General features: G+C 40.6%; 1 protein-coding gene and 1 pseudogene across 2 annotated transcripts; both read right to left on the bottom strand.

Annotated features, from left to right (window-relative positions):
- Window positions 1-1,781: 1,781 nt before the first annotated feature.
- On the bottom strand, window positions 1,782-16,535 carry DSN1 (DSN1 component of MIS12 kinetochore complex). 2 transcript variants are annotated; one of them, XM_054573420.1, is made up of 10 exons: window positions 16,502-16,535; window positions 15,964-16,275; window positions 13,678-13,751; window positions 12,796-12,868; window positions 10,658-10,745; window positions 8,287-8,346; window positions 7,815-7,889; window positions 3,719-3,866; window positions 2,427-2,514; window positions 1,782-1,893 (listed from the first exon to the last, which is right to left on the bottom strand). In XM_054573420.1, exons 1-10 carry the CDS (start codon window positions 16,533-16,535, stop codon window positions 1,790-1,792), a joined length of 1,056 nt encoding a protein of 351 aa, XP_054429395.1. In that variant the 3' UTR covers window positions 1,782-1,789. The 2 variants fall into 2 exon arrangements, with proteins under 2 accessions (XP_054429395.1, XP_054429396.1); XM_054573421.1 differs by lacking the exon at window positions 15,964-16,275.
- Window positions 9,423-10,310, bottom strand: LOC129070560 (60S ribosomal protein L34-like; annotated as a pseudogene).
- Window positions 16,536-18,870: the final 2,335 nt, after the last annotated feature.

The raw sequence follows: 18,870 nt of genomic DNA, 5'->3' as shown, positions 1-18,870 counted from the left end.
AAAAACCACAGACCCAGAATGGAGTCACCCAGAATACCAAATCTACATTTAATATCTAACTGCAGTTTCAGTCTTTCGCAGTCACAATGACAGTCAGGCTTTTAACACGGTTACAGTGCCTATGTTCCAGACATAATGAGCAACTCACCCCATACCCCCACTGCCAGCATCTAGCACAGGCCATCATTTCCCATCCAGACTACTGCAACTGTCTCATATCCACACCTTGCTTGCTTCTATCTATTCTCCACTCAGCAACTAAAGTGATCTTTTAAAAATAAAGTTCTGTCCTGGATGGGTAGCTCCATCGGTTAGAACGTCATCCCCATATGCCAAGATTGCAGGTTCAATCTCCAGTCAGGGCACATATAAGAAGCAACCAGTGAATGCATAAATAAGTAGAGCGAATCAGTATTCCTCTCTTCCTTTCTCTCTCTAAAAATCAATAAATAAAAATAAAGTTCTGATCCCATCTCTCTCCCTTAAAACCTTCGAATGATTTCAAACCTTTGTTTCAGGCGGCTCTTCCACTGGCACTCAGCATTCCTGCTTTACTGGTCATTAGTATCCCAGAATGCTTCATTCTCTCCCTCATCAGGTGTCTGGAAATGCTGCTTCTTTTGCTTCACATATTTGCCCTATTTAACTCCTTCATCTTTCCCAAATCAACTAAAACATCACTTCTGCAGAGAAGTTGTCTCTTCTTGTTTCCTGTATATACACTAGACAGTGAGAATCATGAGGAAGTTCCGTAACTGTTTTTGTTCTTTGCTCTCTTACCAGTTTCTAGAACTGTGCCTGGCATATAGCAGGGTCTCTGTAAATACGTGAAAGAATAAATAACATAGGTAGGTCAAAGCAAGGAGATAACCACCTCTCACTGCTGGTGCTTGGGCCCAAGTTTAAGACTTAAGATTATGACTAGGTATTTAAATAGGTTTTGTTCTACTAGGAGAATCAGAGAACACTAACAATAAATAGTCTGTTTTATCTGTAATTAATGCTGAGGCATATCTCTACACTACTGTTCACTTCCACAATTATCAAAGAATCTTATTTTCTAAACCCTCCTTACCTTTTAATTTTTTTATACACTCAAAATATACATGAAGACAAGGGAAAACATTCAATTATGTACAATTTTATAATGCAGATTATTAACAGAGAACAATGAAAAGGAATAAGTAGCCACTTCTTGCCATGAATCAATGACTTAGGATGTACACTTAATATTAAAAGCTGAAGGACACTTTGGGCATCAGGACATAGAGAATGAGTGGTATTTCCTCAATCTGGACATCTTACGAAGTGATACACATATCCACATGATATAAACAATGCCCACAACTTCTCTACCTAAAATCACCTCAGAGTCACACTAGAAAATTAGCCTCATTCCTTTACATGCAGAATACAACTTGACACCTAAAATGTTTCATTGATTTTGATCCTCAATGACTTTCGATATATCAAAACTTGAAAAACATCTACACAAGATGAAGATTTGGGATCACAAATGATATTTAAAATACTTGGCCACTAGTTCTGATGGTCATCCCAAAACAGAAATTTAAAGTATTTTGCACACTTGGGAAAAGTTTCTGTACAACATTCTTTTGGATACATAAATGTTGTCACTTTCAGAAAAAAGTCCAAGTGCTCTACAGTCAGCCAGTTGGCAAAGGCCACCGGGTAGATATCACCAGCTCAGGTTGCTGTGCAATCACCACCAGTGCAGCATTCTTCCCATTTCTCCTTGCGAGCACCTCGTGGCAGAAGATGCATAAGGTCACTGACAAGACTTAGAGCAATGTGCGGTCGGTAGGCTTTGCAACTGAAGCTTGAGCAGTTTTCGAGCTGGTGAGTAATCTAATTGTTGCGTGCTTTTCTTCCCTACAGAAGAAAGGAGCAAAAAAAATAAATTTCAATTGAATTCAAGTAAGATTTTACTGAAAACTTACTGTATGACACTGCCAGACACTGAAGGGCATTACAATGACAACAATCTCTGTCCTTAAGGAGATGAGTCTGGTAGGAAAGCCAGCTGCAACTACAACTACAATACAATGTGATAAATAAGAAAATGAAGGTATGCGTAGCACTAATTTAAGGCTGGAGCAGGTCAGAAAAAGCTATGGAGAAGTATCATCAGTTTTACTTCGTGGATTTCTGAAGAATGCAGAGGGAAAAAAAGGCAATAGATATTTCTTCAATCTTAGATTTACTAAAATAAGATGGTTTGTGGGGATTTAATTCTTAGTCTACTATGTTTCTGTGGAATTTACATCTAGAATTGACTGTCAACTTTGAGCACCTACAACATAACAGTTATTGTGGGGGGTAGAGGGCCACAACCACTTGATGCAGGCCTTACTCTCTGAGACCATGCGCTAAGGGCAGTTGAGGGGTGGTTTGTACACACTCACCAAGCTGTACTGACATCTTCTGGAAGCACTGGGTACTTTCGTCCATAAAGGCATGCAGCTGCTTCACTGACCCTTGCAGTTCGTCCATCTGCAGATGAAAGACAGCTGTGAGCTGTAAAGGGCCATGGCTTCTTTAATGTTCCTCAAACACACCAGGTAAGATCCTGCTCAGGAGCTGTGCTCTTGCTGTTCTTTCAGCCTGGGATGCTTACACCAGATATTTTGTTTGCTCCTCCAGACCCACACTCCACTCCGCACTGCTCTACACCCCGGGAGGCTGACCGGGATACCCGCTAACCAGATTCCTTGTCCTCTGAGTTCTGGGTGGGTTTGGCCAAGAGGGAACCCAAGTGGAAGGGAGCTCAATGAGTAAAAATACCCAGGCCTGTTCCAGGAAGGATCTTCCTGAGTTAGCTGTGTCTCTCAACTGAAGGCCATGACTCTCTCAAAGCAGTGCACTGCGACTCTCCCCCGAGGTGCCACAGTAACTGTTCCTTTTCTCCTCCCTGCAGGTCTAGGGGTAATAAGGGCTCAGCTGTCTCTAAGCCCCAGGTTCCTTCACTAACCCTTGTGGTTTCCCAATAACCACACTTTATTCATAGCCCCTTCATAAATAAACTCTCCTTGAATTACCCATTATCAGCTGCTTCCTGTTGATACTTGGAATGATACAATGCTCTTCTCTCAAATGTCCTCAGGGCTCACCTCCTCATTTCTTTGTAGTCTCCATTAAAATGTCACCTCAGAGAGACCGTTGGCAACTGCTCTATATAGCAAACTGCTGCCCTCCTGGTACACTCTCTCCCTTACTCTGCTTTATTATCACTTATCACCATATATTTTTTTGTCTTTTATGTTGTGTGTTTTTAAAAAAAATATTTTATATATTTTTAGAGTGATGGGGAGGGAGGGAGGGAGAGAAACATCGATGTGTCAGAGATACATCGACCAGTTGCCTCTCACACAACCCCAACCCGGGACCTGGCCCACAACCCAGGCATGTGCCTTGACTGGGAATTGAACCGGCGACCCTCTGGTTTGCAGGCTGGTGCTCAACCCACTTAGCCACACCAGCAAAGGGCTATTTGTTTGTTTTTTAAATTGTATCGCCATGTTCACCAAGGTAGAGTTAAATATACATATATATATTTTTTTAATTGTTCAAATACATCTTTCTCCATTTCCTGCCACCATTTATCTTTAAACACATATTCTCCAGGTCTTTTTATTTCTAAGGGTGACAAGGTAGCAAAGCTGGATAACTCAACCAAATATAAACATGACCAACTCACCACCAACTCCATACAATCAAAGACCTTGTTCTGGCTCTGTAATATTTTCTGGTAATCAGGCTTTGTATTAAGAACCTCATTCTGTGAAGACCCAAGATATGCTGTAGGTTCCACTTCAACGTCAGTAATTTTTGTTTCAGTTGATCCTCTAAAAATAATAAAAAAAGAGCTTTCAAGGAATTTTATAATCATTTTCTAGGGAAGATTTGAAAGATTATCTGGGGGGAAAAAACCTTCAATAAGACTTCGTTAATCTGAAACAACATTCTTCCACCCTGCAGTAGGTATAGGCTCTCTTATTAACCAGGGTCTCTGAAAGCATTATCCAGGATTAACTTTTTTATATCACTGGACTCCAAAAAATGCTAGAAGCTTCATTATCAGTTGACTCCACCAACAGTAAGGTCCAATTACAAAAAAGACTACAGTTGGGGTAGAGTAAAGCCAAAGCTTGGTATCCTAAAGTCAATGTCTACGATCTTTCACCAATAAAATGCTGGGCCATTTCCATTACGTAAAATAACTGAACATGATGGCGAGTTCATGAAAACTGATGACCCTTTAATAAGAGCAACTACTACAATTTACTGAATGCCAGACACTGCTAAGCACTTTCTATTTAACCTCATTTAACCCTTACCAATGAGGTAGGTACTATTATCTCCATTTTTAAATGAGGAACTTCAGGCTTAGAGATTAAGTAGCTTGCTCAAGGTCAGAGAACAAAGGAGCAATTAGGGTATGAACAGAACAGTCTACTTCCAAAAGCATTCCTCTTAACAAATAATCTATGCCACATGAAAAGTTTTATTCTGGAAAACAGCTCACTTCCTTACATACCCACATCAAAATTACAACTATACTATAGAACAATCATCATTCTGAACCATTAGAAATCTAGCTGAATGGAAGTCCTACAACGAAGGAATTAAAGAAGAAACCACACTGAGACTGGCAGAAGTGGGGGAGACTTTGAATTGGCTGGTCCCATACTCACGTGTGGCAGATAAAAATCAGGAGGGATATCTCAGAAGCCAGGAACCCCAGCCCAGGGTTCCAGTGCCAGGAAGCTAAATCTCTTAACTGCTGGCTCTAAAAACTATCGGGGATTAAGGCTGTGTAAGACAGAAACTGCTCTTGTCCCAGGCAGTTCCTCTTAAAGGACCTGCACACAGACACTCAGACTCACTCCCTTTAAGCTCCAGCACAAGGGCAGCAGATTGAAAGGCATCAAAGACATACAAGGAGGAACTGAATTGTCCAGCATCAGAGCAAGAGCTGGAAGGCAGCTTTCTTCTCAACACAAGTGCTGGCAGAGGCCATTGTTCCTTTTCTGAGCCCTCCTGGCACAGAGCCATTGAGCCAGGGTGTGAGCAGGCAGGTGCCATATCTGAGACTCCATCAACCGGGCTCACACTGTTTGCCCCACTCTGGTGATTCCCTGAGGCCCTATGCCATCCAGCTGTCAGGCCCATCCAAGCTATTCCCAGTGGCTTTTCCATATGAATGGCTTGTCTTGGCCTATGCTTTAAAATTTCCTAAATTCCATTAAATAAGCAACATCTAGCTTCAGCAAGCCCCAAGCTCTCGCTAAGTTGCCCCAGACCCAAAACTAACAGCAGCCACCTTTGGTTCACAGCTTGGCCTCTCCTGGGCACCTCCAAGCCCAGCACAAGTAGCAACCATCTGCAGATCACTTTGTAGCTTAATGTAGTGTGTCCCCAGAGGGAAAACAGGCAATGGCTGACCGTAGACATGCCAACAGCAACCAAGGATCAACTACAACAGGAGGGCATACACAGTGCGCATGGTGGGCGCAACTTGAGTATCCAGCTTGGGTGATAAGGGAGGCTATGCCACTGGACCTACTACATTAGGCCACTCTACCAAGCCTGGGAGACACAGCAGCTCTACCTAATACATAGAAACATAGGGAGGCTGTCAAAATGAGGAGACAAAGAAACATGGCCCAAATGGTGGGGGGGGGCCCTCCAGAAAAAAAAAAACTAAACAAAATGGAGAGGAACAATCTATCAGATGCAGAATTCAAAGCACTGGCTACAAGGAACTTAGTGAGTACCTCATTGGTATAAAAAAGATCCAGTCAGGCCCTGGCTGCTGTGGCTCAGTGGATTGAGTGCTGGCTTGCAAACGAAGGGTCACTGGTTTGATTCCCAGTTAGGGCACATGCCTGGGTTGCAAGCCAGGTCCCCAGCAGAGGGCATGTGAGAGGCAATCACACATTTATGTTTCTTTCCCATTTCTTTCTCCTTCCCTTCCCCTCTCTCTAAAAACAAATAAGCAAAATCTAAAAAAAAAAAGAGAGAGAGATATCCAGTCAGAAATGAAGGATACACTAATTGAAATACAGAACAATTTACAGGGAATCAATAGTAGAATGGATGAAGCCAAGAATCAGGTCAGCAATTTGAAATATAAGGAAGCAGAAACCACCCAACAAAACATCAAGAAGAAAAAGAATTTTAAAAAATGAGGATAGTGTAAGGAGCCTCTGGGACATTTCAAGCATACCAACATTCATATCATGGGGCTGCGCAAAAGAGAGCACAAGAAATTGGAAACCTATTTGAAATAGACATACCAGTCCAGGAAGTGCAAAGTCCCAAAGAAGATGAACCCGAAGAAACCCAAACCAAGACACACCATAATTAAAATGCCAAAGGTTAAAGACAAAGAGAGAATTTTAGAGGCAGCAAGAGAAAAGCAGTTAGTTACCTACAAGGGTGCTTCCATGAGACTGTCAGCTGATTTCTCAAAAGAAACTTTGCAGGGTAGAAGGGACTAGCAAGAAATATTCAAAGTGATGTAAAGCAGGGATTTACAACCAAGATTACTCTACCCAGCAAAGCTTTCATTTAAAATCAAAGAAAAGATAAAGAGCTTCTAGACAAGAAAAACCTAAAGGAGTTCATCATTCATTACCACCAAACCAGTATTATGTGAAATGTTAAAGGATTTTCTTTAAGAAGATAAAAATAGGAATAAAATGTCAATAAATGCATAGCTATCAACAATAGAATCTAAAAAAATAAACAAGCAGAACAGAAACAGAATCACAGACAAAGAGAATGTTTTGATGGTTGCCAGAAGGGAGGGGGGTTTAGAGGGGTGGGCTAAAAAGGTGAAGGGATTAAGAAGTACAAATTGGTAGTTACAGAATAGTCATAGGGATGTGAAGTACAGCATAGAGAGTAGCCAAAGAACATATACACATGACCCATGGACATGGGCAACAGTGTGGGGATTGCCTGAGGGAGTGGGTGAGGGGCTGGGTGTGGGGGGGGCAAAGGGGGAAAACTGTAATAACATAAACAATAAAATGTAATTTAAGAATTTTTTATTCTGAAACTGCCATCTTATACATTATCTATCTTCATAAACAGAACATGTAATGGGTGAATAAAAGTAACTGATAATCATTAATGGCCACATTAGGGAAGTTTTTCAAACTATAATCCTCAAAGCATCTCTCTACTAAGAGGCCACTTTTGCAATTAGGGTTTTGGCTACCATTTTATAGTTGGGTTCCTAGCTAAGATTCTGTCTGGGAAAAAAAGCTTAAAACCATTTGTTTACCTGGCCAACTAAATAAAAATCTAGCACTTTCACACTTTCTTATGCCTTTAAGACCCAGGCATAGATCCTCACTTTACATCACCCTTATTCACGTCTTTGCATCTCCACGAAGGCCTCAGCCAGGGTTCTCTCCCACACCTGAAGCTCAAAGGCCATGTGCTCGCTGAAGTCCCCTTTCTATTGTTTTGGCCCAGCCCCAGGTTTCCAGATACAAGGTAGAAATGTGCCTGTCTCCCCTGGATGTGTGATGGCAGCCAAAGACACAGAACACAGGCAATTCTGTTCTTTGACTGAAAATAGTGATATCAACTCCCCTTCCTCTCCCTGACTCTCCGTTTAAGGTCAGAGAGTGCCCATATGTATTTTACAGAGGTTTGATGAGTTGATTATCCTATGAGAAAGGATTCATCACTCAATTTGTATTAACAGAACAGAAATCAATCCAAATCAAACTCCTCAAGGTAAAGATACTTCCGATTTCTCCAGCTATGGATCTAACCTGGATATGATCTCTTCAGCTTCCTTCTGATAGTGCAGCAAGAGCTGATCCCAAGTCTGACGTTCTAAAGAAAACCTATAGAATCAGGAAAAAAAATTCTGTTGAGTTTTGATTATCTCATCCTGAATCACTCAGGGCAGCAATAGTAACATTAGGTGCCTACTCTGGTTCTAAAATGTGAATAAAAAGGTCATGAAAAGAGTAGAAACTGTGACTGACTTGGAGGATATTAATTTAATAAAATTAAATATGAGTTCTTAAAATCAAATTAACATCCTTATTTCCTAGACTCCTTTCTATGAAATTGGCCATCAGTTCAGCCCATAAGATGCCAACAGGCAGCTTTCTAACTAGTGTTGATACACTAGTAGTCACACTCAAACAAGATGTTTATTATTCATTTTCCCAGGTTTAGTTAGTTTCCTCAAATGAATTTAGATCTTCTAACAAAGGTTCACTCATTTTCACTTACTTTGTTATGTATTCCTTCATCTCAGTCACTGATGTTTCCAGAGACAAATCTGATGCTTTTCTGGAATAGATAGAATTATGAGATTAACATGCTTCTTTCAAGAACACTTGCTTTTAATGACACCTTATATAACATTAAAGGCAACAAAATACATTCAGAATATATCTTTTTAAAAAAATATAAACATATTTATTTACTGATTCCAGAGAGAGTAAAGGTTGGGGGAGAGAGAGAAACACTGACGTGAGAGAAACTGCAATCGGTTGCTTTCCATTCATGCCCCAATGGAGGAGAGAACCTGTAACCTAGCCATGTGCCCTGACTGGGAATTGAACCTGAGACCTTTCAGTTTATGGGACAACACTCCAACCAAGCCACAACAGCCAGGGCCAGAAAGTATATTTCAACAAATATTTACTCTTGGACTCTCACTTTTGTACTAGGTCTCTTCATCTTTTATTTTTCTCTAAATTCCAACTTGCACGTGTCTAGATGAACCCTTCTTAAAATAGTCCTTTAATTTTTTTCCTTGCCTAAAAACTCTGTGACCCTCTGCTGCATTCGGAAAAGTCAAAGCTCCTTAACCTGGCACTTCAGTCTCTCTGTTCTTGCTCTATCCAGCTCATTGTCTCCGATTCCCACTATTACCTTTCATTTATTCTGTCCCATATAATCCCACTCATCCTGACTCTGAATATCTGGGGTTTTTAATCTCTCAACTTCTATATCATTTTTTAATCTCTTCCCTTTCCACTAATCAAAACCTTAAGATCTTTTAAGGTCCAACAATACTTTTTCCATATGACTACGTCTTCCTTCTTAAACTAAAGCTATTGCTGAACAGGGGCTGTATTTTACTCACACCAATGGCTCAGCTCAGCTGGGTGATTAACCATAATGGAAAAGAACCACTGAAAATGACAAAATTTTGCAGACTACTTGGTACTCTACCTGACAAAGACAAGTATGTTGTTCCACCTTTCATGTTTTTCTACCAAGGCCTAAGACACACAGCCGTCTTCCACTGCTGGCTAAGGTGCAGCAGCCCATGGTTCAAATACACGGCATTAAAAGAGATGCTTTGTTGAACCAAAATAATTTTTTTTTTTGCTTTTATTACTCAAAAAACCTTTTTTTTATTTAGCTTTCTGATTCTGTGCTTGTGCCTTCAACACTTCCACAACAATTTTCTGCTCAGTAAGGACAGCATGCTTGATCCTGTTGTGGACAAATTTGGCACACATAGATCCATCATGGGCCCTGCTGACGTGTTTTTTGGGTTTAAAAAACCTCATTAGAACTTTAGGTCTCATAGCATGAACTCCCCGAAGTCAGCCTTGGCACACTCCACATAGAGATTCTGGTGCTTTCCCAACCTTCTTGGTATAAAAGTAAACAATTCTATCACCAGAGGCTTGGGACAGGCTAGTTTTGTGACTGTACTGTAAGGCAGCCTCGGGTGGTATGTCAAATGCTGGACCACTCTGAATGCCTTAAGACACTGTCCCCGAAAGAGTGAGCCAAAATATTTTTCATTTCCCGGACAGCAATGTTAAATCTAAGGATCTGTGGAAAAGCAGACCTTTGCAAAGCCAAAACTAAAAACTTGATGATGGAAGGTCTAATGATATGATTGCAAGGCAAGGGGTAAAGAGTTGGGCTCCACCCCTATACAGGAACTACAAATCAAGGAGTGGGATTTCTAAATTACTCTTCATATCCTTGTTTGTTAACAGCTAAAGAACATAACTTGCATGGCTAGAAAAAACCTCAAGAATGCTTTTCCTTTCATCTTTCCATGGCTGGTTCCTTCTCACCATTCAGTCTTATAGGTCTCAGTCCAAAGGCTCATTCACTAGAGGTCTTCTCCGAGCCCTAGCTAACCCACCCTCTCAAATTGCTATTACTGACTTCCTAGATCACTATCTTAAATCATTATCCATGTATTTGTTTGACTGACTCTCCTTTAAAATGTATCAAAACAGAGGCCTCATTTGACTTAGTTGTCTCTACATCTCCAGCATCTAGAAAAGCCTGGATAAATGTTTCCTATTTGTTTTTTTTATGATTTTATTTATTTATTTTTAGAGAAAGGGGAAGGGAGGGAGAAAGAAGAAGAGAGCAACCTTGATGACATCAGTTGGTTGCCCCTTGTATGTGCCCTGACCAGGACTGAACCCGCCCGCAACCCAGGCATGTATCCTGGCTGGTAATTGAACCAGTGACCTTTCCCTTTCAAGGATGATGCCCAACCCAGTGAGCCACACCAGTCAGGGCTGCATAAATATTTCCTGAGTAAATGAATAACTAATTATAATAAAAAAAATCTTAATTATGGTATAATTTGGGATAGAAGGGCAATTGAACTTACCCTTTTGAATCCTCAAAACATTTCTGTAGAGTTCCATTACTCTCTAGTCTGTCTGCAAAATGTTTTAATTCTTCAGAAAGAGAAGATGCTAGAGAGAATAAAATTACATGTTATAAAAAGAATATAAATGTTGACAGCAAGCTGCTGACAAAGACATAACACACTTAGGTGGTCCTAGCTCTATGGGTCCCTGTTACATTATAACCCTCTTACCGATTCAAAAAAGTGATATAAATATACAGAAAGATTTTTTTTTCCTCTTGGCAGGTAGAGATGAAATGAAAGACAATTTTTCTTTATGACATTTATTGATGGTTTAAAAAAAAAACATCTCGTGAAAAAGCAGTTAAAGAAATATATCTGCATTGACATTTCGTTCTTTTCAAGAGATTTGAACTGCTGGCCCTGAAAAGAAATCTACCAGAAAAGTCAGGCAACAGAAAAGAGTGTAATGGAAAATGCTGAAGTCAAATAAAGAATTATGGGCAGCCCTGACTTGTGTGGCTCCGTTGGTTGGGTGTCACTCCGCAAAGCAAAAGGTTTCAGGTTCGGACCCCAGTCAGGGTGCGTGCAGGAGGCAGCTGATCAATGTTTCCCTCACACATCGATGTTTCTCTCCCTTTTTCTCCCTCCCTTCCCCTCTCCCTAAACAGATAAAACCTTAAAAAAAAAAAAAAAAAGGAATCATGGCATAATGTAAAAACAGTTCTCTGCTTACACCTAGAAGAGTTCACAATTACATTCAGGTGAAAAATGAAGAAGGGAAAGGATATTAAACAGCTATCAAGATAACCTTGATATATCTATTCTAATTATGGTGATGGTCCAATTCTGAGAATATATATTTTTTTAAATCCTCACCTGGGGATATATCCATTAATTCCTAAGAGAGAGGAAGGGAGATAGACAGAAACATCTATGTGACAGAAACATTAATAGGTTGCCTCCTGAATGTGCCCAGGCAGGGGACCAAACCTGCAACCTAGGACATGTGCCCTGACCAGGAATCCAACCTGCGACCTTTCAGTTTATGGGACAATGCTCCAACTAAGCCACACATGCCAGGGCCGAGATAAACAATTTTCACTAACAAGCCTGAGTTCACGTATTTTCTAGGTTTTTAAATTGGGTAACATTGAGTATTCTGTAGTAATGAATGGAGAACAGCTACTTCCTAGAAAGCTGACAATTGATTCCAGGGAAAGAATATTTGTAAATTGTATCACAGATGAAGAGCTAATTTCCTTAATAGAATTATTACAAATCAATATAAAAGAGCCAACATGTCAATTTTCAAAAACGAACAAAGGATACAAACAGAAAATGAAGCACGTAAGATTCTAAATAATATTTTAAAATGCTTATCCTCTTCAAAAAAGAAACAGATTAAAACTAAAAAATACCTTTAATCATCTATAAAATATTTGAACTCTTTCATAAAAGTGTTGGTGGTATGAGAAAACAGGTACTTGCATATATTGCTGTTGAGGGAATAAAGTGATACCACCTTTCTGGAAGGCAATCTGTAATAATTAGCATTTCATTTGACCTAGTTAATTGCAATTCTAGACATTTATCTTATTTTTATTTGCATATGTGTAAAAAGGTATTCATTACCCTATTCATTGTAATGGCAAAAGACTGAAAACCATAAAAGCCCATCTGGTTAAATCAAGTACGGCACATTTATAAAATGGAGTATCATGTGTCTACTAAAATGTCAAGACAGCTCTATATCTGCGATATAGAATAATCTGAAAGATAAACTGTTAGGTTAAAAAACAAAAGACAAGGTAAAGAACAGTGAAAGCATTTATTGATTTTAATGTGTAATTGTTTGCAAATGCAGAATCTCTTCAATGATACATAAGAAGCTGGTGGCTGTGGTTGCCTATGGGGGGAGGAGCTACAAATGGGGTTTGGGGTGGGGGGCAGGCTTATTTTTCACTTTTATACCTTCCGAACTTCATTAGTATATATTATTTTTTAAAATACAATTTCAAAAAAAAAGAAAAAGTGGCTGGCTTTGTAAGGCAGCAGCTCCTGTAAACGGGGATCTTGAAAGTGGGGCTTCAACTGACTTTGACAGAAGGTACAGTTCAAGGTCAAAGCTCACTTGCCTATTCTTAGCAACTTACCTTTGGCTCTAAAACTTTCAAGACTGAAGCCCTCGGTGTCCTTTAGGAAAGGTTCAAGTTTCTGAACAGAGAACTAAATGAAGAAAAGCATTTTTAGTACACAACAGCCAAGATTCTCCACACCAGTCCCAACAAAGTTCACATAATTTTATGATGTTTAATAAATGTGAAGTAAACATGATTTAATTTTTATACCTAAGGTTTCTCATATAATAAAACAGATCAGGAAAAAACTTTGTTGGTAAGACTGTACATTCTGATTTTTGGTTCAAGAAAAAAATGGTCATTTCACACAAAAGACTTCATTATCTAAACTGATATAATCGATAGTTAACCATATAATACTGATTTGGTATATAGTCAGACCTCAAATGTCTGCTAACTTCAATTTTGACTTCCACCCACTTTAAATTACCATGATTTCCTGTCATTTGCTGCCAGTAGCAAAATGTACTAGATTGGGGAAATCTCTCACAGTTAGCACCTCAGTTAGCAGCAGCAGCAGAAGCACCAATGGGCTAGAGAGCCTAGTCCAGACCAAATCAATTGCTGGGATTAAATCTGGCTTCTAAATTAATCCTAACTAGAGGGAAATATCTTTTAATCTTAACAGGTGCATCACACAGTATTGGGACCACCACAGTAACAGTTTAAAAAAAAAAAAAAAAAAAAAAAGGACTTGGCAGGGTAGAGCATCTTCCCAATATGGCAAGGTTGTGGGTTTGATTCCCGGCCAGGGCATATACAAGAAGCAAAAAATGAATGCATAAATAAGTGGAACAACAAATCACTATTTCTCTCTCTTGCAAATCAATAAATAAAAATAAATAATAATAAAAGGAAAGGAAAAAAAAAAGCATTTCCCAATACTGAAAATCTCACCTGGAAACTGGAAAGCAGAAGAGAGCCAAGCCGTTTGCTTTCTACTAGATCAATGCTGATGGATCTGCTGAGCTCTAAGATAAAGTATCCCCACATTTAGGAACCAGATAGTTACACAGTTTGCAAAATAAACACCAAAATTTCCCTCCCTCTTGATGCAGTCCAGCTTAACACAAGAATGCCCAGGCGTCCTTCTCTAATTAAAGGAAGAATTCATATATAGTCACATCTGATTTTTTTCAGGATTACCAAGGAATGTGATTTTATGCATTTGTGCATCCTAGTCTTAAAGTTATAAGAGGCTTTTACGTAATACATTAAAACCTTGTCTTGTTAAACAAGGTAGATAAATAACTTTGTTGATATTTTACATTCACCATTCAAAGGAGATGGGAACATTTGAGCATTTTTATGACAGGCCCTGAAGTGTGCTTTAAATACACTGTCCTAAGAGTCCTCTTATAATCTATGAGCTCCATTTTACACATGGGGAAACTGAAGCTCAGAGGGGAGATGACTTGTTTGAAGCCAGAAATTGGTGAAGCAAGAATTCAGTCACAAGTCTGTCACCAAACCCTGTGTTTTCCCCAGTCATACCATGACATCTTCTACAATGACCTAGTAGCATTAATGGTAATCTGTTGAACACTTGTTTTAAAAGGCTTTTTATTAAATGCTATACACACCTCATTAAAACTTGAGGCAAGTATCTTATCAATTCTATCTTACAGATGATGACGCTGAAGCACCAAGAGTGGGTAATAGGTAACTTGCCCAAGGTCACATGGTAAGGCAGCCTGAATTGGACTGGCATTTTACATAATTATGCCACTGAATCCTCAAACAAGTACAGGATGTAGACACTGGTTTTTCAGTTATGTCCATTTAAAAATCTCAGTTATTGCCCTGCGTTGTGTGGCTCAGGGGACTGAGCACTGGCCTGTGAATCAAAAGGTTGCCAGTTTGATTCCTGGTCAGGGCACATGCCTGGGTTGTGAGCCAGGTCCCCAGTGAGGGGCATGTAAGAGGCAACCAAACAATGTTTCTCTCTCTCTTTCTCTCTCCCTTCCCCTTTCTCTAAAAATAAATAAAATAAAAACATCAGTTATTATATAACAAAGGAAATTTGCCTTGAGAATTTGAGAGATACATGTCTTCTCATCCTCTACCTTTAGCTGGTTGTATTTTCAAAGTTCTTTTGTCTCCTCTCTTGACAACTTCTCACTGCTGTTAGTCAAGAAAAACAAAACACCTTCCCATAATCAAAGAAACCTAACAAGCAGCCAGGAAGAACTGGAAGATAATCAATGTCACTACATCAGTGATTTTCTGTGATACAGAATTTTAGGTCCACAGCCTCTGGAACAGAGATAATGGTTGGCGTAATCTTAGGGAACTGATGATGATTTCTTGGCAAATCTATGGAATAAACTACATGAGCATAACTGTGGCAGCAATTTTCTGATATGCTAAATGGCTGCTTTTACTCAGATTTCCTGTTAGACATCAGGCCATCTGGAAGTGAGGTAATAGCTTTAAAATAATAACAATAGCTTACCATTTGAGCTATTTACCATGTGCTGAGTACTGTGTTATATATCAATTTGTTTACTCCTCATACAATCCTATAAAAATAGATATTATCTCATCCCATTTACTGATGATGACTATAAGACAAAGGAAATTAAAACTGCATATAGCTTTTCCTGAAATGTGCCGGAGACCTTCCACGTTAAATTTTGTATGTCAATGCTCACTGAAGTGTTATTATTATTATAAACTCACACAAAATCACATTTAAATATGGCATGTCTAAAAGCTTGGTGTTCACTCTAGATATTTTTACGTACATCTTCCCTCTGAGATATTTTCAGTTATAAAGCCTGAAATCAGGTAGCAACCCATCTACCTTCTGTTCCATGTTAGGATATGAAGCAGAAAGCCACAGGAAGAAATCTCAATGTCCCTAACAGAGGTGAGTGTTGAACAACTGTAAATCAGAATTTTTGTTCACGGTATAAATTACAATGGACAGCTAGGTAAAAATATGATATAAAATCAACAATAATGAACACTTAGTAGGTGTTTGACATAGTACTCATAATCTTAGATGGTCCCTCTTTTAGATGAGGAAATTAAGACTCAGAAAGGTGATGTGATTAATAAGCTAATCATATAGCTAATAAGTAGCAAAGTCAAGTCTGTCTCAGCACGCTTTCTGCCATACCGCACTGCCACATTTTATCTGAGCTGCCACTCCACTGTCTTATGTACGCAGCACCCCACCTGTGATGCCCTGATGAAAGGGAGGCAGTGACTTCCGCCTGTTCATTCCTTTCATACTTGCTCGCCGCCAGGACTGCCTTCTGTCTTGGTGATGGGCAGACTGTTCTTGGGGAGACAAGTGAAGGGACCTGGACTGAAGTCCTTCCTCATGGCAGGGATCACAACTTCCCCCTTTTTCACAACCAATGTGTATTCTTTCCTTTGAAAGGCCTTGAGCCATCTCCAGGGAGCCAGGTGATTTGCTGCACACTTCCACAGGGTTGGGGTCTGAATCCGACTGATGATCATGAGTCTTAGATGGAACTGGTTCCTCTTGTAGCACTTGTTATAAAAAAGTCAAAATACAAAATCAAACCCACCACAACCCAGTTTCCATACAAAAAGACGGAAAAAGAAAATGCATGCCCCAGAGCACGAAAACACCGAGGAAGCACCTGTGTGAATACAGGAATACGTGATTTCAACTCCAGCAAGAGCCAGGAAAGCATTCGAGTACAGCTGAGAAACTTGAACCCAAGGTAAAAGGTACAATACTCACCTTCTACAGCCTCTGATCTAGTCACTGAAGTCATTCTGGGTGGAGATCCCTAAAACAGGAAAATGAGGTGATCTGGTCTACACATTTCAGCCCATCTCACTGGAGTTTTACTACATTAGAATAGGCCTTGTGCTTTATAGCCTCTCTGAATTACCAGTCTCTGTCCCATGAAATTTACCTGCCTGACAAGGCCTGGCCCAATGCCACCTCACCCACCATTTCCACAGACGCTATCAGCAGTGTTCATCACCTCCAGTTCACTAGAAACATTTGTATATCCTGAACACATAACCTATCTTATTTCCAAATTATTTTGTGTTTAACTAGTCCCTAATTTCTTAATTCAGTTGATGGCATTATGAACTAAGTGGCCTTCTAAACTATAAAAATCACATCGGCCTTTACTTTTTATTCTTAACTCTCCAGATCCAAAAACCTGTCCATTGTACCTCCAGCAGTCTCTCTAAGTCTTTTTTAAATTAAATTTATTAAAGTAACATTGATTAATGACATTATATAAATTTCAGGCGTACAACTTTGTAATATGATGTCTATATACTGCAGTGTGTGCTCATTATCCAAAGTCTAGTCCTCTTCTGTCACTAAGTGGGGAGTGGAGCAAAAGTAGATTTACAGTTGTTCATATGAAAAATAATACATTAATAAATAATAATACAAGAATAAACTCTGTGTTTTGCATATTACCCCCTTCACCCTCTCCTGCCTCCTTTCCCACTGGTAACCACAACTCTTTTGTCTGTATCTATCAGTTTGACTCTAAATCTTTTCTCCATTTCCAGTTCCTAATTTATTTCAGGTCTCATAATTTCCACCACCTCCCCCGACCCTCCACCCAGTAATCTAACAGCCTCTCCACTAGTTTTCCTGAATCCAGCACTGCTCCTCTCCTATCCATTCTTTAGACAGCAGCAGAGATTTTTCCAGTGTATTCAATTCTTTTTATAAACTGGTCCCAACCTACGCATCCATTCCTGCTCTCTCCTGCCATTCCCATTCCTTGCACCACATTTGAGTCTTTGCACTTACGACCTGCACTTACTCATCCTGCCAGACCTACCTTAAATGTGAAGATTTCACACCACTTCTCTTCGGCAGAATTGGTTGCTCCACCCCTTGGTCTCCCCAGTATTGACTGTCAAGTCTGTTCACAAGTCTGTCTCCCCAGCCAGACTGTATTTGTATTCCTAGTGCCTGCCACCCAGGACTGACTTGAAAGAGAGCAGGGACCTGACTGAGGCATTTCTACATCTGCCATGCTTACCCTTCCTTCCCAGCAAAAATCTGTATGGGGACGGGGGATGTTTAGTAAAGAGAAATGAGTATCTGGAGAGACAACGTGGTAAAGAGAACAAGAATAGACAGGTCAAAGATCTAAATCCCCGCAGTGACGACTATCACAGACTCAAGCCTGGACGATAACAGAAACAACTGTCATAATTAAGCTGCTAGTTAGACACATACGCCGGGACCTGTGTTGTAGGTAAACGCTTTATTTGCATCATTATCACATTAGCCCATTTAATCCTTTCCAAAGCTCCGTTAAGTATTAATACTACCTTTCATCTCTCCTTGCAGATAGAGGAACTGAGGTTCAGAAAGCAAACGCCTGGGCCAAAAGCTTGTTAAGCACCCAGTCTGGGGCCGAGGTGGAATTGTGCGACCCACCCGAACCGTTCAACCACGGTTCAGGAGTCTAGATCACTGGCTCTGCAAATAGGCACAGGGAGAGCCGAGACCCGTCCTCGGGTTTCCTTCAGCCAGGGGAGGCCGCAGCGCCCTAGGGCACCCCTAGTGCCCGCTGTCGGGGAGCGGAGATTGGCCTGGACTGGGCCGAGGTCCGACGCCCAAGAGGCGGATACAGGGGTAAGTGGGGCCGCGTCCGGGGAAAGGTATGCGACTTTCTGACCTCAGAGCGATACTTGTCCAGTCCGAAGCCTCCGTTCTTGAAAGGCAACACCGTAGGTCACTCTCCGCAGCCACCGGTCAGCCTTCGACCTCCCGCGCCTCTGGTTTCCAGTAATGATCCTGTGCACCTTCCGCGGACCACGCCCCGCGCAACCGCCGCCGCTACCGAAACTCCCGCCAACTATCAGCGCAAGCGCGGCCGGCAGTCTCGGGGCATCGAGCGCGCACGCGCACGCAGAGTTCCTGCTTCCCACAAAGCGCATGCGTAAACTAGTGGTTAACAGTTGAGAGTCTTGCCGACGCCTCCAAGTCCGTTTCCGCCGTTAAGCCGCCACGTTTCCAGCTACTACACTCCAGGAGAGGCTCTCCTGGGATCTGCCACACATTCGTGATTTCTTGCGCTCTACGGGGCTAGATCCCATCCAAAATGGGGAAACGGGGGC

This window comes from Pteronotus mesoamericanus, unplaced genomic scaffold (assembly GCF_021234165.1).
Source record: "Pteronotus mesoamericanus isolate MK-2021 breed Mesoamerican mustached bat unplaced genomic scaffold, CSHL_Meso_final contig_25, whole genome shotgun sequence".
NCBI classification, from domain to species: Eukaryota; Metazoa; Chordata; class Mammalia; order Chiroptera; family Mormoopidae; genus Pteronotus; species Pteronotus mesoamericanus.
The sequence above is the reverse complement of the archived record's forward strand: the minus strand, read 5'-3'. Positions and strand labels throughout refer to the sequence as shown.